Source organism: Hippocampus comes, unplaced genomic scaffold, assembly GCF_001891065.2.
Source record: "Hippocampus comes isolate QL1 unplaced genomic scaffold, H_comes_QL1_v1.1 scaffold50, whole genome shotgun sequence".
Classification (NCBI taxonomy): Eukaryota; Metazoa; Chordata; class Actinopteri; order Syngnathiformes; family Syngnathidae; genus Hippocampus; species Hippocampus comes.
In genome coordinates this window covers 127,007-152,478 of record NW_017805122.1, presented here as the reverse complement: position 1 = coordinate 152,478, position 25,472 = coordinate 127,007, and the positions used below count along the sequence as shown (strand labels likewise).

The 25,472-nt window shown below is 43.9% G+C and overlaps 2 protein-coding genes across 11 annotated transcripts; one reads left to right on the top strand and one right to left on the bottom strand.

Moving 5' to 3' along the window:
* Positions 1-279: 279 nt before the first annotated feature.
* On the bottom strand, positions 280-8,789 carry LOC109513527 (serine/threonine-protein kinase Sgk1). Of its 2 annotated transcripts, none has more exons than XM_019866041.1 (13): positions 8,680-8,789; positions 4,622-4,697; positions 3,857-3,932; positions 3,721-3,761; positions 3,585-3,642; positions 3,421-3,504; positions 3,189-3,320; positions 2,991-3,103; positions 2,741-2,864; positions 2,556-2,651; positions 2,303-2,458; positions 2,129-2,218; positions 280-1,839 (listed from the first exon to the last, which is right to left on the bottom strand). In XM_019866041.1, exons 1-13 carry the CDS (start codon positions 8,705-8,707, stop codon positions 1,675-1,677), a joined length of 1,239 nt encoding a protein of 412 aa, XP_019721600.1. In that variant the 5' UTR covers positions 8,708-8,789; the 3' UTR covers positions 280-1,674. The 2 variants fall into 2 exon arrangements, with proteins under 2 accessions (XP_019721600.1, XP_019721599.1); XM_019866040.1 differs by lacking the exon at positions 8,680-8,789 and adding an exon at positions 5,513-5,718.
* On the top strand, positions 8,469-25,155 carry LOC109513535 (uncharacterized). 9 transcript variants are annotated; one of them, XM_019866053.1, is made up of 6 exons: positions 8,469-8,562; positions 9,674-9,813; positions 10,063-10,162; positions 11,378-11,493; positions 15,199-15,328; positions 24,162-24,278. In XM_019866053.1, exons 2-6 carry the CDS (start codon positions 9,745-9,747, stop codon positions 24,248-24,250), a joined length of 504 nt encoding a protein of 167 aa, XP_019721612.1. In that variant the 5' UTR covers positions 8,469-8,562; positions 9,674-9,744; the 3' UTR covers positions 24,251-24,278. The 9 variants fall into 9 exon arrangements, 2 of the variants coding, with proteins under 2 accessions (XP_019721612.1, XP_019721611.1); XM_019866052.1 differs by lacking the exon at positions 8,469-8,562 and adding an exon at positions 9,167-9,332; XR_002167790.1 differs by lacking the exons at positions 8,469-8,562; positions 9,674-9,813; positions 10,063-10,162; positions 11,378-11,493; positions 15,199-15,328 and adding exons at positions 23,067-23,679; positions 23,962-24,074; positions 24,377-24,473; positions 25,039-25,155 and having other exon boundaries at positions 24,162-24,294.
* Positions 25,156-25,472: the final 317 nt, after the last annotated feature.

The window sequence follows — 25,472 nt, the reverse complement described above, 5'->3', positions numbered from 1 at the left end:
ACAGGCTCCAGTTCACTCATGATCTCAATAGGGTTCAGCATCGTACTCAAAATGGATGCAGGAGCCAGACCAGAAGGGCAATGACATTGATTTTCAGGTAAGAGAATTTATTTGGAATTTCTGACATTAAATTTCAGTATTTAAGTAAATCATGTATAATCATACAGTAACAATGGCAGGAAGAAAATAAATACACACTGATATACAAAACAGAAAATTGCAGCTTCCAAATGTGGAAGAAAATGTGGTAAACCTGTGCAGTACTGGTACATTTTTTTTACAGCAGGCTTTAAAAAAAACGCTTACATGCATCAGTTTTTAATATGTGCGAGCAATAAATCATCCATTTTCAATACCGTAAGACAACTTCATACATTACTATTCCCATTCTGTTGCAAGATCCATCGATAAATCCTCCATCAAAGCCAATGGGATTTTATTGCACTTTTAAGAACCCTATTAAGCAAAGGGCTTGTGGCTAAAGCCAAAGCTTGCTTCATCCTATTGTTCTTAGTCAAGTTAATGAAGCACTTAAATAAATCAAGATCTGTACAGGAGGGAACAACAGGTCACGGAAAAACAAAAGATATGTGCTGTACGCACAGTACACATGGGTCAGGCCGCCCTGGACAGGCACAAAACATTCACAGTTTCTCTCTACATGATGCGTAAATGCAAAGACATTTTGAACAGGGTTGGGAGTGTTTATGGCAAAACATTCTACTGAAGAAAATGATTGATGGATATATTCTTTAGACCTGTTATTGCTGGTTGAATCACATGTTGATGATCTATCAAATAATATAAATCTCTGACTGCAAGAGTCTCTGCTTGTGAATGAAGTATTTGGGGGGGAAGGCATTCAATAAATATAGGTTATATTAAATCAATGGATACATATACATCTCTCTCTCGATTTATATATATACACAGTACACACTGGGAAATGTTAGCTTACTGTATATGCATATTACACAGGGTAAAAACAGTGGATCTCTTCTGTTTCTAGAAACACAAATCGAATTTCAAATGTACATATTTAGAATTGGAGATTTCACTCCATCAGGACATGTTAAATATGGTCCCAGGTAAAGATACCGTATGAAAAAAGGAGAAGACAGATATGATCAAAGTCTTGACCCATGTTTCCAGATGTGCAATAGCGCATTCACATGAAATCAAATTGCATAAATCAACCTCGTGATGGTTTCAGTTCAAGCATACAGTGTATGCAAACATGGAATGAAGGCATCACCCTGAACAGCCAGTGTGCCCCCGTCAAAAGTCGAGTGGAATAGTAGTGGAGGGGAAAAAAAAAAGACTCTTGCAGGCGCCGCCCCAATTGCGTTTTCAACATCAGGCACTTCTCGTTGTCACATCAGAAGCCGTGAGGTCCTGTCACCAGTGCGGTGAGATCGTATGATTCTGAAGTGCAGCAGTACTTGGCACACAGAGTTTGTTTTAGGTGCTAGAGGCAAAAAAATTTAGGGCCAGTGTTGTTGTAACATGAGTCCATCTCAGTACACGAGTCATTGTAAAAAGCTCTTTCAAGGTTTGACCCTCAGTAGGTCCCTTCTAGACATGCGGCTCCGTGTGGTCCCCGCCGTCAAAACAAAAGTCAATCCAGAGCTCGTCGTCTCTGGGAGAGAGACTGTTGATAAGTGACGCTGGTATTCACAAGAAGGAATGCTCTGCCGGCGGCCCGTAGGAAAATCCTGGGAATGCCCCTGCTGCTTCTTTGATACTGCTGGTCACGCTGAAGGGGTCGTTGCTCAGGGAGGAGGACACAGGCAGGTGGGTGAACTCTGGGTCAAAATGGCGGAGGTCTGTGGGGCCACTCTGCAAAAATCAAGCAGGATGGAAATGCCATTCATATTTGGTGTTGATTGGTGTATTGAACCAGAAAAACTAAATATTGGCATTTGACCACATTTTCTTGGTCAGCTGTGTAAAAATGAACCATCACAAACTACAGTTCAGATTGGATCGACAGCACCGATACTGGCTGCTGTCCAGTATTGCACTCGATGTATTGAAGCTGTGACGTATCCTAATTGGCAGAACTCTTCACTATAATTTCATGAAGGACTTCTATCCCACATCCCAACTTGAAATCAGTTGAACTTACCACAGAGGGAATGAAGGGCGGCGTGATCTTCTTGGCCATCAGGTCGTCCCAGTTGATTGGTGAAAAGAAGGAGTGGTACTTGAGTTCAAGCTAGAGAGAAACAGATACTTTGATCCCATGCATCTTTGGCGAGTTCCACATCGAGTGTTATCGAATGCAGCTTTGTGTGCTTACAAAGTCATCCTTCACGCCCAGTCTCTTGGTACGATCCTTCTGCAGGAGCCCCTCGAGCAGCTCCCTCCCCGAGTTGGACACGTTGGGTTTGAGGACAGGAACCTTGTGCAGGATGTTGTTGTACATCTCAGCTGTGTTGCGACTGTAGAAGGGAGGCTGCGTAACGCAAAAGGAAGGGTGAAGCATTTAGTTTAATCCAACCCATGCATGGGGAAAGTGGGCACAATCCCATAATGTCACACTTTCTACTTACAAGTCCATAGAGCATTTCATAGAGCACCGATCCCAAACACCACCAGTCAACTGTGCGGTCATAGGCCTGCTTCTGGAGAACTTCCGGAGCCAAATACTATTAAGATTAAAAGGCAAGAGGCATTTAATTTGCTAATTTTCTGTTCACCGATCGATGGAGTGTAACTGCGCAGACGTGGCTTGTACCTCAGGCGTCCCGCAGAAAGTTGTTGTCGTGCCGTTGGGTTCAAGTCCTTCTTTGCAGAGACCAAAGTCCGTGAGAACAATGTGGCCTTGGGAGTCTAACAGGATGTTCTCGGGCTTAAGGTCCCTGTGAGGAAAAAGGGACAGCGATGACACAATAATCGTTGTCAGTTTCAAGGCGGCAAACTGAAAATGCTTTCTTGCAACTGTCCACTAGAGAGCGCTGTAGGGTTTTTTTTCTTTATATGCTTACCTGTACACAATGTGCAGTGAGTGGAGGTAGCCCAGTGCACTTGCAATTTCAGCAGTGTAAAATCTGGCCCGGGGTTCCAAAAAGATCCTTTCTCTCTGAAGATGGTAGAAGAGCTGAAAGGACAACAGCTGTCAACTTTTACGACTAACACATTTTTTTTTTGTGAGTTACAGTATTTCAAGATCACGTGAGGCGTACCTCTCCACCGTTCACGTAGTCGAGTACAAAGTAAAGCTTGTCAGTAGTCTGGAAGGAGTAATGCAGTCCCACTAGGAAGGGATGCTTGATGTTCTTCATAAGAACGCTGCGTTCGGCCATGATATGCTTTTGCTGGATGGGAGGGGGGAGAACGGCATCGTTTATTTTCCATTTGTTATTTCAACATCAAAAACGTATATTGGTTCATAAGACCTTCGGAAATGTACTCTACCTCTTTCTTCTTCAGGATAATTTTTTTCTGGAGCACTTTGACAGCGTAGTATTTGGTGGACTCTTTGTGTCTTGCGAGCAGAACCTGCAGAAGCGCAAATGCACATTAGTATTGCTACTGTGGGAAAACAATACAAAAAAAAGAGGCACCCAAAAGAAAATGACCTTTCCAAAGCTGCCTCTGCCGATGATCTTGAGGTAGTCGAAATCACAAGGTTTGATCCTGCACAGGCACATCCACACAAATCAGGATTTTTGCGTATTTATCATTGTCATCATCATAATCAATGCGGGTACTTACTGAGTGTCCTCAGCAAGTGAACTTTGCGAATTTAGGAACCTCTGAAAGAAAAGAACGAGGAAACATAAGTATACGCTGATATTTCCACACACACACACAAAATGAAAGGCACAGTGAGTCATCCATCTCTGCTTACCCTTCTTTCAGCAAGATCATGTTCGGCCTCCTCATTCTGATTCTCATCAATCTTTAGGAAGTTGTTGACTTCAACACTGGGGGGGGAAAAAAAGGATTAGAAGCATTCAACTACCTTTCTCCTTCCTCTTGTAGCAACGTAAATCTCGGTTGATGTTTTTCCAAGATCACAAAGGTACATTTGAACGACATTCTTTGACATGCTAACTGCACTCCCCTCGCGAATGAACTGCAGACAGGTCAAGTTTACAACCGGAGCCTCGGCGTTAAACCGACTGAGCGAAATCTTAAGCGGCTGACCCATGACAAGGCAGCCAAGTGAGGACTCAACCAGGTGCCCTTTTGGAGCATTCAAGGACACAGATTTGATATTTTGTCCTATAACAGATTAAAAAACCTAAAGGCCTACCCACCAATTTAGCCAACTGCGATGGTACAACCCATATATGTTTTAATTTGATTATAGGTTTATCTAGTGGACACCAGGGATTTTCTGTACAGGTGATTAAGAAGTGTGCAGGTTGCTACAGGCTCACCATAAAAGGCCTATTCTTACCCCGGGCTTCTTGGACCCAGATTAAGCCTTTCACAGAATGTTCTACACAGCTCAGGGGGCAGATTAGATTGGCCAGTGATCTCAATGGACGCGTGGTCAGAAATAACTACAAAAGCTCTGACAGAAGCCCAAAATGCCTCTTGCGTCTCATTCTCATATCTGTTCAAACCACAAGAGGGTTTGTTTTGTCGTCAAATGCTGTATACTCACTGTTGGCAGATATGAGGGGTTGACACCAGTTTCTGGATGAAGTCATTCAGCCCCATTTTTCTCTCCTTGATGAAAGCTGAAAATGGAAACAAAGGAGGTTCAAACGGACTCATTGGTCCCATGATGAGGTACACAAGTTTCAGTTTCGTATTGAAAATGCTGCCTTAACCAAGTGAGATATGATATATGGATTTATTTCCGCAAGCGAATTCAATAATCCAAAAGAAACACTTCAACAGGCAAGACGCATCAGCACTTCAAATCTTAAAATAAGAAAAATTACATAATTAGAATTTTTTTCATTTTTTTTTTTTTTTTTTAACAGCACGGTCCTCATAAAAGTAGACTTTTGTCGGCTTTGTTTTTTTGAAGGTGTACCTAATGTAGCAGGTGAGCGAGTGGACAATAGACAAAGGACATACTTCAGCATGTCGTAAACAAAAGAGGTTTCATTCCAGTGAAAAGGAAAAAAAAACTTGGTGCAATAATCCGTTGTGTGCGAGGTCCAAAAATCCTTTTATAGGACAGATTTGCGCCGTTCTCATTGCATGGAACTCTTAATACTGCGGGCTTATTCGTTACGCAAGCTCTTGGGTGCATTGGAGGCAGCCAACGAAGGATTTTCCATTCAAAAAAAAAAAAAACAAAACTTGTGAACTTGAAAGAGTGCAGTTCTGTATGATATTAAAAGGTATTTGCGCGTAATTGCGCGTAAAACACAACACTGACACAATACCGAACGCGTTATCCTCCTGATAGGTAAGAGAAGAACGAATGCAGTAGTATTTTAGCAACCAGGATATCTGGGCGGAATTAGAAACCCGAATGAATCAAAATAGGTCAAGCAAAGAATATATGACACGGGACGGTTAGAATATTTTGGTCGCTCACCGGTGAGAACAGCAACAATTCCCCTCATTTTGCAATACGTGAGATCGCATCCCGCTTCCGTTACAGCCATGGTGACAAGCCGAGTTAAACCACACCAAAAATTTAAAAAAAAAACAAAAACAATATTTCCTCAGTAATATTTTCAAAGTCAGATGTCGCCGGCTCGCTTTGCTCCAATTACGCACGTAGAACCCAACCGAACACGCTCCACTCGAACTTGCCGAATGCCGATACCGGCCAGCCACCTCGTTTATATCAACCACGTGGTGTGTGACGGTTCCGCCCATTCACGTCACAACCGTCGCCATGACAACCGAGGGGGGCGTGACGTCACGGGATTCCGCTGCACCCATACTTCGCCTGCAGAAGGTGGCTCGTGACGAACACACTGCAGAGGAGGAGGAGGCGGTGGTGGAAGAAGATGTGGGAGTGTGAGGATTTCTTCCCACCTCGTTTCCCTCCACGGCAGGCTGCCACTGACTGCCGTTGAGAGAAATCTGTCTTATCTATCTCTCTATGGGTGGTTGGAGCAGATATTTCCCTAATGTTTGAAGGCGAGAAACCTTTTGTGCCATTTGGACCGTGAAAAGTGCTCGCAACTCTTGAATGTATCTCTCATACGACCTAAGGTTGTCACACATTTCACTCAATTATGATTTGTTTTTCACTCAGATGGCGTCTCGGTGCCATGGAACATTTTGACAGTGGGAACCGATGCCGTCTGACCTTCCCGCATTGCCGCGCATAAGGTCCATTTTTACGTCAATAGCGAGCAAACAACGTGGGGTGTAATAATCCTGTATGAATGTAATCTATCGATGCGTCTATACATGTCTCCCTTTCACAACTCTTTACATCGCCCTTCGCCTAACCGCGAGGTCAAGGTAACCCTGCCAGGCAAGCGGAATTATATAAATTCAGAGAAATGAGACATGACGCCGTTGCTACGCTAAGCTGCGGCAACGATCGGTCCATCTGTTGTGGATGTGGTCCACTAACCTTGGAAGTTACATAAGTGTGCCATTATGCAAATCACTATCCCGAGCTTGAGGGGCAATGACGGACCTGCACAGCAAGCTAGCCAGTGAGTCATGTTTTTTTTTCTTCTTTTCTTTGCCTTGAGAGCCTCAAAACGTAACACCTGCTCGAAATGTGAGTTTCATTCATCTACCAGTGGACAACCCCTTTATGGTTCTTCTTTGTTTTGCATGTGACAGTCATGTATTCATCAACGGAAGCGAGACTGAATGAGGCCAGTCGTATTTGTGTCATGGAAAGAGGAAGTGAAGAGCAGTTTGTGGCATCAAAAAAAAAAAAAAAAAGACACTTGCAGGTGCAGTGGTGCTGAAAGGCAATCCATCAGCGCAAACGCTCGGCTCTCGTTACACAAAGAAACACGTCAGCTGGGAATATCATGATGCCAATCCTATTTGAGGCTTCTCACCTCGTTCCTTTTAATTATTCACTCACGGAATTGTTGTCATGATAGTACAGTATCTGCGAAGCCATTCACGACTCTATTGTTTCCTGTTTTGTATTGTTCGTACTAATGTGCAGGAATAAGAAGGTTAAAACCTCATTTCCTACACTTTGTGCTTTGTCGGGACTTTTCTGTCCCTCCTGGTACAAAACGTTAATGCGGCTCCCACATTAGAATAGTTAAGCGCCATCGATCACTGTCAAAGTCTTTCTGTTCCCGTTCCAAATAAGGCTATCGAAGTTGAGTATTCAATGGAGATGTAAATACCTTGAAATGAACCTGTTACTACAGTGGACAGATTATCGTGCGATCAGGTTACAGGGTGCAAGAAAGGATTAAAGAGCCAAAATCAGGATTGACCTCGTTGTTGGAATACTTTCAGAGGAAAGTGCATCTTGTTGTCTCCTGCGCTCGTGCTGTCAATTGTCACATGTCACTTTCACAAAAATTGGTTCTGTTTTCTTGCCAGTCTTTTTCGTCTTGTGACAAATGCCTGATAGTCAGGCTTCGCTATCACTTCCCGAACTGCGGTCAAGGATAATAAGCACCCCCCCCCCCTAGCCAACAGCTCCAGTAAAACCCCTTGAACCCTCACACCGGGCTTTTCTTATCTCACTCTCGTTTGAGTGATGGCGACGTTTGCCTTTTTTCGGAATGAGCTGCGGTCCTTTTCTTGATTTACATTGTCACCCCAAATTAATATTAGTACGCCAAACCCAATGTGCTTGGATTGTGCGCATTTTGCGCTGAACAATTATGCAATTTGTTTGCAAATAGGGGAAGCACATCTCGAGAGAGGGATTTTTATGATCTGCGTTGCGCGTGGTGTGTATTCGTCCCCGGTGTGTTGTTGTTATGAGACTGCAGAAGGTAGAGGAATGAGTCACCCAGGCAAACCCAATTGGATGCTGAGCAGAAGGGCTGCCGGCTAATGACTATCTTGGTAATTCAATCGTCTGTTTTGCTTGGTGCAGGAACCATCGCGCGCCTCCGTTTCACGCCCACGCAGTCACGACAGCGATGTACTGAACCCCCCCTGCTAAATTTCTGTCTCTTTTCTCTTTGCATTCGCAGTCTGGCATTTTGGAGAGACCCGGGTGGCCGTCCAGCTCAGTCCAGTCACAATTCACTTCATGAGATATCGTCTCGGCAGAAAATACGCAATCACAGGTAGAGACGTGCAAACGCCAACAAAAGTCATCTGCTGTTTGTCGTCACATTTACAATTCAAATCGAATTCGAGCTTGCGAGCAGCTGCAGCAACTTTTTTTTTTTTTGTCCTGGCCACATTGCACATTTGCTTGTGCGACCACTTGTTGCAAGGTGGACTCGCCCCCATCGGACAAATGATGACATCATCACGGAAACCGGTGCCAGCCCGCTGTAAACAAACACCAAAATGTTTTATTTTCAAGGGCCTCGCGGATGAAATGAGATGACGAGGCAAAATGAACAGGACAATTTGCGAGCTGACGCAGGAAGACTGGACAATGCTTTCATTCCTTCCTTGCAGCTACGCAGGTCTCCCGAATTGCCTTCAGCAGAGGTAAAGGACTGATTCACAGACAAGGTAAACATGACTCGGCTTGAAAAAAAAAAAAAAAAACATTCACCCAAGATCCTGTGCGTGTGTTGCTTCAAGGCTGCCAATCTAATTACCCAGACAGTGCTATAAAGGTGCACCTACCTATGATGGATTTCTTGCCGGTCTTCATCTCTTATCCAGCACTATCCGAGCTCTTTCCAGTGAATCAGCAACGGTGGAGAATCTGCCTGCTGCAGAACATCCAGATCCAGATATCTGTGACCGCAGCCTGCGTATCCACGTACACCTCCCTCTGTATCTCCCTCTTCCTTTCGATGACTCTCACTGCAGCGGAAAAGTCCTCGATTTAAAGGCAAACAACTTTCCTCCGAGCACCACCCCTCCTTATTTATTCTTCTCCTTTTCACCCTCCGCTTAGACCATGTCGCTGAAACTAAAGATTTGTGACGTGACTTGTCTATACACCTCTCACCTCATCCAAAAGCCACTATCCTGGATCAAAACAACAGCGACAAAAAAAATAGGTGTCTGGTTACGGCTCCCACGAGTGTGGGAGTCCCTTGGGGGACCCCCCCACCCCTCCTCCCCTCGTCTCCATGACAAGGTAAGCCAGGGAGGAAGACAATGAGTGGATTGTGAGCTTTTAATTAGCCACAGTTGCATTTCATATGCTCACAGCTCATCAGCATGCCCTAGCGCCAACATATTCAATCCCTCTGCGGAGTTTTTGCACCGAACTGATCCGGTTTGGCAGGGTGACAAGCTGATTGCCCTCCGGTGGCAGGACACAACAAGTGAGGACAAGTCTGAATGCTGGGTGTCGACGTTAAAGCAACACGGGGAAAAAAAGATGGAAGATTTGTGCCTGGAAACGAATGGCACAAACGCAGCAATGCAGACTTTAAATTGAATGCCGCCTAAGCCGAGTGAGTTGAAATGATTGAAACAGATCTGAAACGAATGTCATAACACGGTAGTTATGTCGCATTCATGCCCATCTTAATGTATGACTGTGACTTGAGTTCAGAAGGTTGAGGCATAGGCCAGGCAAACAAGTTCCATCTCTGTTGTTATGAAAAAAAATGCTGGCACGCTTTATTTTGAAGGCCTGTTTTTTTTTTTTTATTTGTCCTAGCGTTGTCGAGCGGACCGGACCAGACCAGCACCCACCCCAGATTTTTCTCGAATACAAAGGGAGGCACAGTCATGCTGGAACAGAAAAAGGGCCTTCCATTGTCATCGGAAGAAGAGGACTCAAGCTTCAGGGATTCAGAGGTCGGGGGCCATCCTTTGATTAACCCTTTTCATGCACCAATAATGATAACCTATAACCTGATAAGCATGATAAGCTGTCCACTGTCGTAACCGCTGTCCCTGAAAGGGTTAATTCATCGATTCATAGGTTTTTGTCACACTTTCAATGAGGACGTTTCACTCTTCTCCAGATGGGAGGTTTATCTGCATTCCGTTGAAAACCGACATCACTTGAGATTGCACATTTATACTTTCGTTTGGCCTGCGCAGGAAATGAATGAAGTCCGTGATGCACAATATCCCGGCCTTGCTGATAAACTCCCACTTAGGAGTGACTCGCTTCCATGCGCCATTGACCAACGAATGTACCGTAAGTGGCCAAAGAGTGTGTACTTGAGAAATTAAGTAAAAGCAAAGCTGTTACTTTGGACATCATACATTTTGAGGGGGCTTGTGACAGTGGGCTATGATGACGCTCGGAGGTGAAAAGAATTAAAATACCCGTGAATTGTTTGCTCGCGTCATCCTCTTGGCAGGACAGAGCAGATTTCCATGTCATTTAAATTAGGGCAGAACGGGAACATCGAGGTGAAGAATAGTTATGAATCAGATGTGACTTTTTTTTTTTTTTTTTGTCGCTGACAAGCTTTAACGTCATTGCTCAGCAATGATAAGCAGACACAATCAGTCATTGTCTCATTCAGATGATTGCCGGATGTTTTTTTTTTTTTTTACGGCTCTGCATCAGTTGCCTCCGTGGAAATGACATTATTTTCACAAGTAAACAATTGCGTCATGAATGCAACAAGAGCCGACAGTGTTGGGTTCATGTGGTTGTGCGCCGGTTATGTATCACGACCCAAAACAAAATATTTGAAAGGTCAGCGGTACATACAAGCATTCATTTCTTGGCATTTAGATATCAACTTTTTATTGTTATATCAGCAATAATATAAAGACTTCCATCAAAGCCTAAAAAAAAAGATAAGATCAGAAAATTTTTATTTGTCTCACAATGGAGAAATTTGCAATTCACAGCAGCAACATTTTGATCGGAAGAAAGTAAAAAAAACGTATTTGCATGCACAAAAAAAAAATATATATATGTGTGTGTATATACCTGTATATACCTGTATATATGTATATACCGTATGTGTGTGGGTGTGTGTGTGTGTGTGTGTATATACACACACATACACACAGATTTTCCCAAAAATATAATAAATAAATAAACGGTCAGATTTGTTTTTCCGTCTGTCTGTTAGTTAGCAGGCAACAGTTTGGTTTGCGGTGGACGGCGTGAACAGGCGGCCAGGTCGTTTTTTTTTTTTTTTTTCTGGGACTGACTTTTTTCATTGCGACCACAGTCAATGATACAAATTCATCTCTCAGCAGTTTTAATCAAATCATCCAAAATAAATGCTTTCCTTCCTTCCTTGGCCTGAAACTGAATGCATTATTCACAGTGAAAAAAAAAAAGCCCCCCTCCCCCCAAAAAAACCCCCAAAAACTTGTGATGTTCACAAAAAAATAAACAGGCTCTCTTCTTTTCTTCTAACCATGCCTATTTTCCCCAATTCTACAGAGTTTCCACCTCGCATGTGTTCACGTGTCTCCTCTGCTCCCAACCGAGTAATCTATCCGAGGCCACTGGGTGTTAAGGAGAACAAAGACTGTGTCTGTGCGCACAAGAGCGAGCAGGTGAGTCGGAGGTGAGGGATTGAGTTCATGCCGTCTGTACAGTAGGTCACCAAGTGAACATCCCGAGCTTGCCAGCAGCTATCTTTAACCTGATTAGCAGCCAGTCATGCTGCATATAGACGGATCCGTCGGGTGCGCGTTTGGCAAAGCGAGAGGGTCTTGTTCCCGTGGAAATTTTCACCGCTGTCTTTCCGTCATGGTGTCATACGAAGACTCATAGAATAGAGCTTGTCCATGAAGAAAGTCAAATCTGAACATGTTGAATGAGAATGAAGGGAGTGACAACGAGGCTACGACGAGAGCTGGGAAAATATCGCCGGGCGCAAAGGATTTGCGACGACACAAAGTTCACTTTCATCTATTTTAGGACGATCTGCTGTCGGCCATCGGTGTTTTTGTTCCAAATGTTTCGCAATGCTTAAGTTGTGTATCCGATCCAGAAGTCAAATCCTTTTCAGGGCCTTTCACAGCTGATTTTGACACCCTGAACTGGCTGCTAGTCTTTCAAAAGGCACATAAAGAGAAAGATGCCCGTTCGCACCTCGTTGAATTGAATTGGACTCGAAGACCGCCCCGCCCCCTTGCGTGTGAATCCAACAAATGCATGTTGTGTTGTTTTCCTTTGGAGTTATCACATTAGTTGCGTAGGAACTGATGGGTAACGTTGCATCTACTGAGAGAGGAGAGGAAAGAAAGTTGAGATCAGTTGTACAAATGAGGTCACTTCCTTTCTGATGGTAATGAGGACGCACACTTAGGGTGGACTATTGTAGGGCATCCGGCCAATCTACCCCCAAGGACAGAGCAGGATGGAAAATGTATTGCACTAAAATAGCCCACTCATACCCATATAATTCACAGAACCCCTCCCTCCCCCCTCGAGCCAATGTGTGTTGCACTGGTTATAAAAAAATAAAAAAACATTGATAACTCAGATACATTGCATCACCAGTGATCACGGAGTCGTCAATAACAGTTTGTGCCTGAAAAGTTATACAACAACTCATCTTACCTAATGGCTGACGCTTGAGATTGACCGAGTCCCACGACCACGCCGCGAGTTTTAATCCACAATATATTCCCCCCCACGGCTGGGTCGATGCTATGACATCACAGTCGATGGCCATTAGCGAGCTTGGGTGAGATGCAGGATGAGTATTACATCCGCCTGAGCCGCGAGCACGATGATTCATGAGCGACACCCTTAACCGTGACGATGTAACAGGAGCAGGTGCTGGCCTGAATGCAACATTCCGAATGTGTGCGTCTGTGTACGAGGGAGACAAACTGAAAACATACCGACCTCGCAGTGTTTCACACATGCAAAGACGGGGGGGCCGTTTTAATTATCCAAGTAAACCACCTCGCCACCGCGCATCATTCCTTTGAGAGGAAAGGGCGACCTTATCGGCGTTTCTGACCTCCCGCATTCCTGCCCTTGTTGAACAAAGTTAGTTTTCTAACTGTTCACAGTAATATCAACGATCAAACCAGATGAACCGGCTGCTGTGTGTTAAACAGTTATTTTATGACGAAGCATGATGCTTATTTGGACAGCCAAGACTCAGTGCCCAGAGCCGTTACTACACTACGTGCACATTAAAAACTGGTCACTATCAGGATAAGTCAACAGACAGAAGCATTTCATGGTGTTATTGCGGGGGATTTATTTCACATTTCAAATCCGTTTCTGCTCCGGCCATATCAAGGATGCCTCTCGCGCAGAAATTTTGAAGGGGATGAGAGGGAAGTCAGCTTGTGTTCACACCCACACCAGTGCAAACCGCCTAAGCTGAGTGCGTTTGTGAAACACCCAAACTTGGTGTACCCTAACCCCCACTTCTTGACGTCATGCGGTCTGATTGTTCGATCTCTTGTGAATGTCTGTACGCAGAATCCAAAGACCTCGTGACAAACGAAAGCCTTGCAGTTTCTTTGAATTGTGTCGATGCATGGCTGCGTCCATTCTTGACTCAATGTACTCTCGACAGCTCGCCCGAGGTGCTGCCCTCCCTGAATTGTTTGAACTTCTCACAACCGCGAAGGAGATTCTTGTTTTATGTTCGAGGCTCTTTGGCTTACATTCAGCTCATTCGTTTTTTTTTTTTTTTTTTTTTGGAATGTATACGCCGCGGGAAGAAAGGGGGGTTGCATAAGAAGTGAACTATTCTCTCGCAGAAATCGCTGGTCATTATTGGGGTTGCTGTTACTGGAGCATGACTGAAAGTACAGCGCAGGGTTGTCATCATGACATGAATGGGTTGCCCGCAACAGCGTCCAACTGAGGCTGTTGCTTTTGATTAATTCCACTTGGAAAATGATATCATTCGTCACCAGACCTGACTTGCGTGTCGTGATTTCTACAGCTCGTGCTGCGAGGGGTTGCTCAAATGATACCGTACATGCTTGCAAGCCAACGCAACTTATGGAATGTTTTCGCATACCTTGTGGCCCGTATTTTATTTAGTTGTTTATTTTTTTGCGGCGCAAGGCATATCCTCACTATAAATCATGATTATTAAGATTGTTGAGAATGTTGCTTGCATAATTAAGAATAACGCTTGACCTTGTCACACACTGGGCGTCTCTTACAAAACGTACGATGAGCAGAGCAAAGGGATGGTTATGAAAAGGACTGTGTGTGTGTGTGTGTGTGTGTGTGTGTGTGTGTGTGTGTGTGCGTGTGTGTGTGTGTGTGAGTGTGTGTTTGTGTACACTCACCGACAATGAATTCATGAAGTACACTTGCACAATTTAGACCAGAGGCACGTCATTAAATGTAATTAGACCGTCAGTCCTCTTGGAATGTGTTCCCTTCCTTTGCTTCAGTTTGGGCAGAAACACGCAAAAGAGCTCGTGGGAAGTGATTTGGCACCACGGAGTCTCAGTCTGGCTGACAAGCACCAAATATGATTCACCCACGGGACTGCCGATACAATAACATTTTACCGCCACTTCCGAAATCCTCCGTTGATGACGAGTGGAACATCAAGATTGAATAGATAGAGTAGCGTCATTTTGTTTTTGGGGGAACTCGACTTGATTCTACTTTTGGACACGAGACTATTTTGTGAACTGAATTGAGAAACATTTAAATGGACGTCAAGACGGGTAGCTGGGATTGCATTGTTGAATTTAACATGACACTAAATCTGGAGGGCGGCCCGGTGGTCCAGCGGTTAGCGCGTCGACCTCACAGTGCAGAGGTACCGGGTTCCATTCCAGCTCCAGCCTCCCTATGTGGAGTTTGCATGTTCTCCCCGGGCCCGCGTGGGTTTTCTCCGGGTACTCCGGTTTTTCCTCCCACGTTCCAAAAACATGCATGGCAGGCTGATTGAACACTCTAAATTGTCCCGAGGTGTGAGTGTGAGTGTGGATGGTTGTTCGTCTCTGTGTGCCCTGCGATTGGCTCGCAACCGGTTCAGGGTGTCCCCCGCCTACTGCCCGGAGACAGCTGGGATAGGCTCCAGCACCCCCCCGTGACCCTTGTTAAGGATAAGCGGATTGGAAAAAGAATGAATGAATGAATGAACTAAATCTGGATATGATGTTGGATTTGCTCCCGTCTTATTTTCAACACTTTAAATTGGTTGGCAATCGGTTATCTTAAATCAAGCGCAGGAACCCGCAGGCAGACACAAGGAGCTCAGGACGGATTTATTGTCAGGGCGGAGGGCCAGGATGTCAAGGAGGCAGGAACCTAAGGCGGTCGGAGAAACCAAAGCAAGGTGTACTGGAGGGCTGGGCGTGACTTCAGCGGAGCTTCAGACTGGCCTTTATGCTGCAGGGGAGAGTGTGGCTGAAGTGAAGACTGGCGGGTGTGGAGCTGAGACAGGTTCAGTCATTGGGGAGCCGCCCAGCCCACACTGAATTCAGGGAAAGGCAAGCAAAAAAAAAAAGAACAGAGGGAGGAGCCGCACAGTGGAACGCTGAGGACAGACAATGGATTCGAACAGTTTTAGCAGAGTCGAAGCCTCCTTACTAGTCCGCAATCATTTCTGGAATTCCTGATACTCGTCCTTTTTGTCTTTTTGCTGGTTCCGTAATGCTGAAATGCAAGATGGAATTAACGCGCCTTTGACATGAACCCTTTCATGCACCCTGGAACCTGATCACATGATAAGCTGTCCACTGTAGTTGACGCTGTCCCTCAAAGGGTTAAAATATTTTAAGTTGGTCGCACACTCACAAAATTCTCCCCGCCTTTGCCCTGTCGGCTGTACTGCTTCTTATGTAACAATTTCAGCAAAGTACAGTAATTGAATTACTTTGATGCAGTATAACGGGTCAAGTGATTTCCATTAGGACATTTTAGCTAAGTGCTTGTGCCCTGTTTCACGGATCGCGGTCATATATCGATAGAAATAAATTCATGTTCCCATGCCGGAAAGTCACGGAGATTCCATCACGAGGTCAAGAGAGGGTCATTTAAAAGCCGACAGCTTGTGGGTGTCAAGGCACTACTGGTGATGTCTTGAGCCAAGTAAATCGAGTTATAAAATACAAGTCACGTTTTTTTTTTTTTTTTAAGGCTGTGATGACCTTTCAAATTCCACGTGTCATCCATTTCTCTTGTTGGGCTTATGTTTATATAAGTTGAATCGTAAATGCCGAACGTCATACTTTTGTCCTTTTGTAGGTCAATGGTGAAAACTCACGGTCGAAAGGAGTCTTTATGACATGTCAGTCATAAACGAGCTTGTACAAGGTTCATAAACTTCACCGAAGGTTACGTACGAGACGGGTAACGATAAACACTGAACTCTTTGGCCATTGCGGCCTGGCACGGTGAGGTAGTACTCGACGTTTTGATACTTGGCGTACGCACGTTTCCTCTTGTGATAGCACCTCCAGTTAAACCCTGCTGGTGCGTCAATAGCTGACACACAGTGCAGTAAGTTGGTAAAAGCGTGGCAAAATTCCGGCTTTGATGATTAGCGCGGCTATTGTCGCGCTGACAAGGGTTTTCACAAGCCCTTGTGCTTCCTGGCAGCTCAGGGATTCCTGAGCAAAAAAAAAAAGGCACTTCTATTTCCAAACAATGCCAAGTTTGTCCGGGTGCGTCTCGTGAACACCCATGCGATTTGTTTGGCGAGTGAGGGAGGAATTTTCCACTGCGTCTTTCCCGCGGGGACCAGATTTTCTCTTCTCTGTTTCATCGACGCCGATGGAAATTGGGTCACTGCGGTGCATGTGTACATGTTTTCAAACGCAGATGCACCTGCATGAGCGAGTTTGTTTGCTTCTTGTAACCGCAACTAGCACATTCATGCACGTGCATATTGTAAATATTTGCTCTTTCACCGTCTCAATTAACAAACCTGTCAGGGTGGCACCGCGTTGACGCCTTACTGTTGTTGTAGCTCGGGAATGTTTTTTTAATTAAGTTTTTTAATTAAGTTTGAGACCTTGTTTTTTTTTTATATGTTGATACCTTAAAAATGCTCCCATATATCTATAGATGAATTATAAATTACACTAAAGCATGCCCGCTCAACAACAGAGGCCTAATCCTCTTTAATATATGCTCGGCAAGTTGGAATCCTGACTTGAACTCAATTGAACTCATTAAGTGACTCCGCTTTAATCTTACTCCAACTGGAGCGTGGGCACAGCCTGTACAAACAGACACACACACACACACACACACACACACACACACACACACACACACACACATATGCACATGCGCGCACAGTTATATGCTCGCACACCGCAGCGAAATGAATCATCCCTTTTCTAAACTAAAAAGATTTATAACAGCCATGGTTTAAGCTGTCGATGGAAATCGAATTTGGAATGTAAATCAGGAGTTTATTGCGATCGCCCAGTTCACAAGTACAGAGCAACGAAATTCGTATTGGTTTCCACCCGGCCATGAAACATAAAAACAGTGGCACCTAACAGAGGCAGGATAGGAGCTGGAGTTCTGACCGGTCGCGGGTGATTTGTGAGAAGAGAGAAGGGAGAACAAGGAGTTGGGGGTGGAGGGGCGGGGTTGGGGGGGCACAGTGTGAGATGTGGAAAAAAACACTTCAACACATAGCGATCTAAAAAAAAAAAAAAAACATGGACGTATTTATGTTAAAAAGGTATTGATACGAAATGTGTTTAAATGTTTGTCAACGTATGTTCTTTTTCGAAATTTTCATAAGCCACTTTTGTTCGATGAACTAATTTTCACACAAACACAGCCTTCTCGCTATGCTGCTCGCAGACACTTAAAAGCCTGTTTGCCGACTATCTCGGCTATGGTATGTCTTTGAATCACATTGTTTGCTCTTCTCAATGACCCTCACAATAGCAGCATTCAAGAGTGGGAAGGAAGTGGACATCTAGCCCACAGCTCGTGTGACTCCACGGGCCATTCTAACAAACAACAGCTTTCCTGATATCAAAACCATGGAGCCGCACGTGCCTTCATCATCACGTTCACTGATGTGATCACCCGAGTGGATATTCTGAGGAGAATCATGAGACCCAGAGACGGAGACGCGGGCTTTGAACAAGCCGCCGACGTGACGTCGTGTGTCAGCGCTCTCTGCGTGAGTCCACTGCACGCTTGAATTTTACACTCGTGGCAAAACTTTAGCCACATGCATTCCAGAGCAGGCCACATGAGACGACTTATGCTAACATCCTGCAAGACAGTTATATAATGAGATGAGTCCCCCCCCACCCCTCCACTTGCCATCCTTGTGTAACCTTCTTTGGAAACTTCAGTCAAAAGTGACCTTTTGGGCCCGTTAAGCTGGAACGACGCTTAGCAGCACGTCGGAGCAGTGGTTGGAACAGGAGTGATATTTCAGGTGTCAGGGTTCAGAAAGGATTTGTGCATTGTCAGTGGCATGATTCTTTGTATTAATTCTCCAAACAAAACTCATTTTGGGGAAGGGAAAAAAAAATCAATCCCCTTTCATCCTGGATCTTAAACAGCAGATAAAGCGTTGCAGGGGAGTGATGATACTAGTGCAGGAGGGCTTAATCATGAATGGATGAATGAGCAAAGGAGTATGAACGAAAGGAGGCTGTATAGGATCACAACACAGGTCTCGTGTTTTATTCGACCCAAATCCTGTTGAAAGTCATTTATACGGTTTCGCTTCTGCAGCAGGATTCAAATGTCACTGAATACTCAGAAGTGATAAATATGCAGCAGCAGCAGAGAGAGAAAAAAAGCCTCCAGCATTTTTTTTTTTTTTTTTTTACAAAGCCAAAACAAGTTTCTGGTGAAAAACCATTTCAGAGTCGAGGATAGCTCAAAGCGCTGTGGGGAATGACACAACCAATGAAGATATTTTTGTCATTTCAACATTTTCAAAAAGGAATGAAAGAAATAGGACATGGCTGAAGGGACTAGTCAAACATTAATCTCCAACCAAAACCATGCATTTGAAATGTATGCTTCCGAACAGTGCCAGGTCCTGTTTGTTTGGTTCCAACTCGAGCTGGTGTGGAGGGCGTTCCCCTCCAGCAGGCGCACCTGTTCCTTGTTCCCAATCAAAGCTTTGCCAAGTATTTAAGGATTGGCAAGTTTCCAAGTCACTGTCGGATTATTGACCTTGCTCACTGTACCGCCTCAACTGTTATTTTTGAGAGCTTCCTGGTCGTGTTCCGAGTCGCTCGTGTCCGTTTAGATTCCGGTTTCATGAGTATTTTTTGTTGTCGTGGATTTTAGTTAGGCGTGTTTGGACTCTCGCTATTTCGTTGTGCATTTTTTGGGTTTTGTTGAAATTTGAATGCGTTTCGGACCCCTAAAACCGGGCAAGACGCAACCGGAGGCAAATATTTGAGCAATTTGCACAAAACAAGTGTGTCATGTTTCTATAGAGGCTCAGCGATGTGCTTTAGGCAGAATTCCGAGGTCACAAATTACTCGGAACAGCTCTTGCGCCACCATCGCTGATGTCGAATATGGCCGCCTGCAAACATGTTTGAAGTCTAATTATAGCAGATCTCAGCGGGCGCTAACTTCAGACATCTGCTGTTATTTGCTTTTCTTACTCGTCCACTGCTGGGAGGACCCCCCCAAGGGAGACAACCTCACTTCGAGATGACACCTTGCGTTTGACCTCTTGCATCACTGCCCACGTGATAGTAAGATAGCGAGTATCCTTGCGGCGCGGGTTTCACACCAGAGCTACCCAAAACTATAAGCGTGTTGTTAAATGAATACTTCTCTTGTTTTAGATTGTGCATTTCCTATTGCTCCCTGGCAAAATCAAACTGGAAAGCTTGTTCAGGAGTCTCTCAGCTCAGTTCGCCTGAGAAGGTAATTCTGTGTGACTTTGGCTTCAGATAATGGACTTAAAGGCGTCTTAGTGCGGCTTTAGCCGTCTCTTCAAAATTAGCTTTGTAATTCACCAAGCCCATGTTCCACCAATCCGCGTTTTCTGCTTAGATTAGTCAATGGTATTGTGCTCACGTACAGTATTCTTCTCTCAGCTCGATTTTATTTGATTATTTGGCCGAATATTTGAAGCAGTTCACGATTGAAAAAGCGTTTTGGAGTGACGACAATCTTTAGATGAATCAGTCGTGACGTGTAAGAATGCGTTTTGTTTGGTTGCAGACCTCTGATCAATCGCTTGGACCCACAGCATGGGGAAACTAGTTTAAAAACTGCTATTGTGGTGACATTAATTCAAATTTTAATAAACTACTCTTGACTTCCTTCCTTTTGATTTTAAATGTCTTCAACTCTTCCCCCCAACCCCTTCAATTTAAAATTTCCCAAATTCTTTTTGTTTGTAAACCTCTTTGAATATTTTATTTTTAAAACTCATTCAGTCCCAGCCAATTCTAAACCAAGTCTGAAAAGACGTTTAAAAACGTCTTTGGGAGTGAGTGAGAAACACCGAGCTAGCTTAACAAAGAGGCCTTGCCTTTGCCTCACACTTGGGCCTACTATACCACTGTATTTAGATGACAACGGTGGTATTTGGAGCGCCAAGAATTTTTTTTTAGGTGTTGCTTGGTGTCAAACGTTTACGAACTGCCCATCTCGCGCATGACTGTGCGGCTGGTGAAACAATGAACCCTCCTCACCCCACAGTCGACAATGAGTATACTGTAAAAGGATTAAATCCATCAGCGGAAAATTCTCTCTGTGACCATTAGCAACAATTAATTGATTTTTCCCAGTCAGGCCCCTGTGTAGATATGGGCAGTATGAAAGCCCCAAATGGCTTCGCTCATAGCAGGAGATCGAGCGGTTACACCGTGGCCAAAAAGTTCCAACAACACCCACAGGTAGGCCGAGAAACAGACGACCAATTATAACCCCCTCTCCCCCCTCTGGTTGCACATCAGAATGTTCTGTCCCAGACCTCCTCCATGTGACGTGACCCACTGTGAAGCTGTGCATTGTGGGACCTCTGCCTCCTCATATCTACCTCACAATTACTGCCTGTCTCATGCAGTCACAGTCATGGAATGAGGAAAGCTTTAACCTTTTACTGCTGATCCTCTTGATTTTTTTTTTTTTTTTTGTAATATGTTACAGGATCCGAAATTGAAATACATCACGCCTATAATAATACAGTTTTAAACCTGTCTGGAGATGATGTAGAATATTTCATGTTATTCTAACTTGGTTCAGTCTCACTCCTGGGACACTTAAAATAGAAAATTGAGAGTATCATTTCTGTATTAAATGTCTCCGGCTAATCAGTATGGGAGCACATGATGTAACTGATTAATTGATTTGGTTTTTATTGTGTCATATGCAGATAAGAGCTCGCTCTGACCTCAGGATCTTTCTACATATCGCGTCTTGTAATGTTCCGTCTGCCCTGCATGTGACCCGCAATGAGACAAAAGTCACAAATGTTCTAGAGCCACATTCGGAATTCAATTTTGCTTGCACACAAAGGTGGGAAAAATACAACTGCAATCAATAGCAGTTTTTTTTTCCCGAATTAGCAAATGCAGGCCAAAGTGGAAAAAGCTGTAAAACGTGACCATAAAGCAATCCGCGTTAAAGTGGCAAACTTTTGCAAAAGATGTTTGAGCAGGGTACAATATACGTCTGATAGCTCATCATAAAAGCACTTTTATTGCTTAATAACGGCATGTTCCATTTTTATTTGCTCAAGAACAAAACATTTCCTGAACTACGTGTAACCCCCCCTGCAAAAAAACCTTACTGGTAAGAAGAAAAAAATTCCAGGACTTTAGATTGGGAAATCCAAACAAAGCATTGTAAAAGTCAAAGTAAAACATTTTGCTTAGTCATACTCCTGACCATGTCTTAGTCTGAGGTTATTTTTAAAGAAGATGACAGTACAGGAAATGGGGAACGCCTGAAAGATGCGTTTGCACTCTCGTGACGTCTGCAAAGTTACTCCATTTATTAGCCACATCCGATTTTAAAGCCTTGCAAAGCCACACACGTGTATAAAAACACTCCTAATCTGTACATATCTTCATACATTCATGCACGTACATAAATCAACATACACAGTACATGCAGCACAACAAATGCGGTAAATTCATACTCCTATATAATCGTGCATACCTACCAGAACACGCTCGATGTAAAATGCATGAAGTCACAAATCAAACGTGATCCGAAAAAGACATTTCTGGCTTGTGCAGAGAGAGATTTTTTTTACCCGGGGTGACAGGGAGTTGATTGAATTTGTATCAATTTTTTTTTTTTACCCGGGTTGACAGGGAGTTGATTGAATTTGTATCGGCCTGATTGATATTGACCGCAAACACAAAAAGTAATTTTCCTCTTTGGAATCAAATGCTAGCAAAGAGCAAGTCTGAGGCAGTCAGTCCAATGTAGTTACAGGGGCTTTATTAAATATTCTGCCTGTGGAATGCTTCATAATGCGCCGTTTGGATTAACACTGTCAGCACCTTTCGGTATGATTTAGTGCTGTTCTATACGTACACTGCAAACTACAACGGCAGTCATGCATATTCTTATGCTGCTTGTTGTAGAGAGCAGAATATAATCAGGGTGTACCTAATGTTGTGGACATTGAGTACAGCCAGCAAACCTCAAGGCTGATACCGAATAGATAAACTGTGTGAAGCTGACGGGATACTTTGAGGCCCCCAGCGCACACAACATGAAGTTGAAGGAATTTTCCACCTCGCTCTTGTGGCCAAGGATCAGGTGAAAAGGATTATGCGCTCATTATCCCTGAAATCAGAATCAGGGGGCCGCTTATCTTAAAACGTTACTGGTCAAATGTTGGCTAGACACATTGCGGTGAAGTTAATGCATTTTGGAACCCTGTTATGTGGCATAACCCGTTGAATGAAGAATAGCATGGTGTTCATAGAACATACGCATGACGAGAATACCGACAACATGCACGCGTCTGATGACCTTCCGATCAAATATTTGTTTGGTTGCTGGTTTTGTGCAAACAGGGGTGGGTTGTCCGTGTTCTTCCGAATACATCGAATGTCAGCTGAGCAAGTGGTTATCGTCACTGTCGGGAAACAATGCGGTAATTGATCTTGAAGCTATCTGTTTCTCTATGGCCTTTATTGTGGTGCACTAATACGGTGTGAGTCACGGACCACGAGTACCGGCGAGGAGGACTGCCAACACCCACCAGCAACGGCTGTCCATTGCGTTATGAAAGCCCTCCTACATAGGAATTGGTTACCACAGCCTACATAATATCTGTGTTTTTAAAAAACGCATTGTGTTCAAGCTTTGGTCACACAGATCCCCTGTTAACAAGGCTACGAAACATTTTCACCTGTTTTTCTCACTGTACAGGACGACTTTTCCAGTTTGAGTAAAAATAAGTGCAGTCGTCACGTTGCGCTAGAAGGCACGCTCAGTTACCGCCCCTCTTACTGTTTTTCGTTTGATTGTTTTGCATTCATGACGTAGAAGTGTTTTTCCTAGACAAATATTTCCTGTACCAATGGCTTTTTACTGCGTAAGCATAGCAGGTCCGTCGTAAACCGAGAACACTCTGGCCATTTACATACTCCCGTGTCTCATGTGCAAGCCCTCCGTGTTGCTTGACTGCCCCCTGCTGGGAGAACGGTAATATTACGTAGAATATGTCACATCCGGCTAATCTTAACGTTCTTTCCTTGTACAATGGCGAGTACTTCACTTTACTTCAGGAATCCACTGTCATCCTTCTTAAATTATCAAATGTTTTACGTTATGTTTCCTTACAGGAGTAGAAACTAACTTTAAAGGTGTGTGAAGCGTAGTTGTATTGTTTTATGTAGTTGATTTGTGCCTATCTGGCGTGTACTATGCTTGCCGACATCATCAAAACGAAACATGGCTTCAATTTTTCGAATTGTATTTTGGTGTGTTGTTTCACATACATTTTTTCAGCAGACGACTGATACCGACGCAGTCTGGTAAGATAGTTGTCCTTGTTTGGATGTGGCGTAGAATCGTGCAGTTCGTTTTTTTTTTTTAAGTTATTGAAATGGCAGTTAGGCATTTTACAAAACAATGTATGGCTGCAGACCTTGCATCGAGACTCAGCCAGCGTTGGCTCTGCTCTTTCTATAACAGTCTGCTAGAGAGATGTTTGAGGCCGTTTGAGGCCCTGTTGTGGAACAACACAGTAGGGTTATAGGTAAACCTCCTACAAGCTCTAACCTGTTTCAGAGTTTTGCCTGAATGTTGCTAACCTGGCGTTCATGTCCACGTTCTTCTGTTTTAGGACTCAAATCACCAGATTTAATAAAGCACGAGGTTTTCATGACTGAAAAGGTGAAACGATGGCCTACCAAGCTCACCCCTCCTGACTGACATTTGGGGACTGGTGTAGAACTTGGCGAAGAAAAAAAAATCAGGTTTGTATGAACCAAGACATGGCAAGACCAGTCCTTGCCATGGCATAGCACATCAAATTTAACATTGCGCTATATGTTACAGGATTGACAAGGTGCTGTAAACGCCTGCCATGTTTGCAAGTCGTCCCAACTGACCTGTGGGACTTGTGTCGAATTTGGATGAAAAGCACAAGAGTCAGGTTGGTATTTGTCAACACGTGCGGTCTTATGTGTTTGTTTTTATCCTAATGAAATGATTGCTGCAGACCTTCCATGGAGGACTGAGCCTGCACGTGCTCCGTTCTTTCCTAAAGTGTCTGCTAAAATGATGTGAGGCTGTTTGAGGCTCCGCTGTGGCTCTTCATAGTGGGGTTATAGGTAAACCTCCGACAAATGTGAAGCTGTCTAACCTTGATGCGTTCGATCTACTGTCTGGTGACAATAGACACGTTAAAAGAGTAACTCAATGACCAAAACGGTCACCGTTGTGAAGCCGCAATACCAAATGCTTGATGTAGTATTGCTTTTTTGTAATCACTCATTCTGAAAAGACAAACTCTAGTCTGGTGCCCTCCAGTGGCAAGCGCAAAGAATTGAATCCGCAACATTCATTTCCATAGCTTGAGTTCAAGAATTTAGTTTATAGGTTGAAGCAAAGCCTGCTTTGTACAATCTTAGAAATATATTTCTCAACTGATTTGAAATAATCACAAATTCAATAACAACCTTTTTTCCCCCCCTCCCCACTGTCTTTTTCATTTTTAGACAATGGTGCAAAACGCCCAGCGACGCAACAAAAGTTATTTTGCTTGGATATGAAGTGCTCTACGGTGCAAGTTGTTTGTAAGCTTAACTGTAAATATTTCATTTCAGCTGTGAATGAGACTGTTTGAATTAAAAGAGGTTTTATTTTAAACAAAAGTGTGGTCTGGTTTTGTGGTGCAAACTGTACCTTCATTTGTATTTTTGTTTTTGTTTGTTTGTTTTACTCCACCTTTAAGACCTTGACCTTTTGTGACATTTTTTTCCCAGTGGTGTGCTGTACTATTTTTCCAATGCAAAATCATATTGCTGTGACAAATTAACTTCACAATTTTTTACAGTTCTCCTGGCAAGATTTGCTTGGTCACCGTTCTGAGCAAAGCCTCACTGAGTACCGGTACATCATGTAGACTTAAGTGCTCACTCGAAATGTTTCC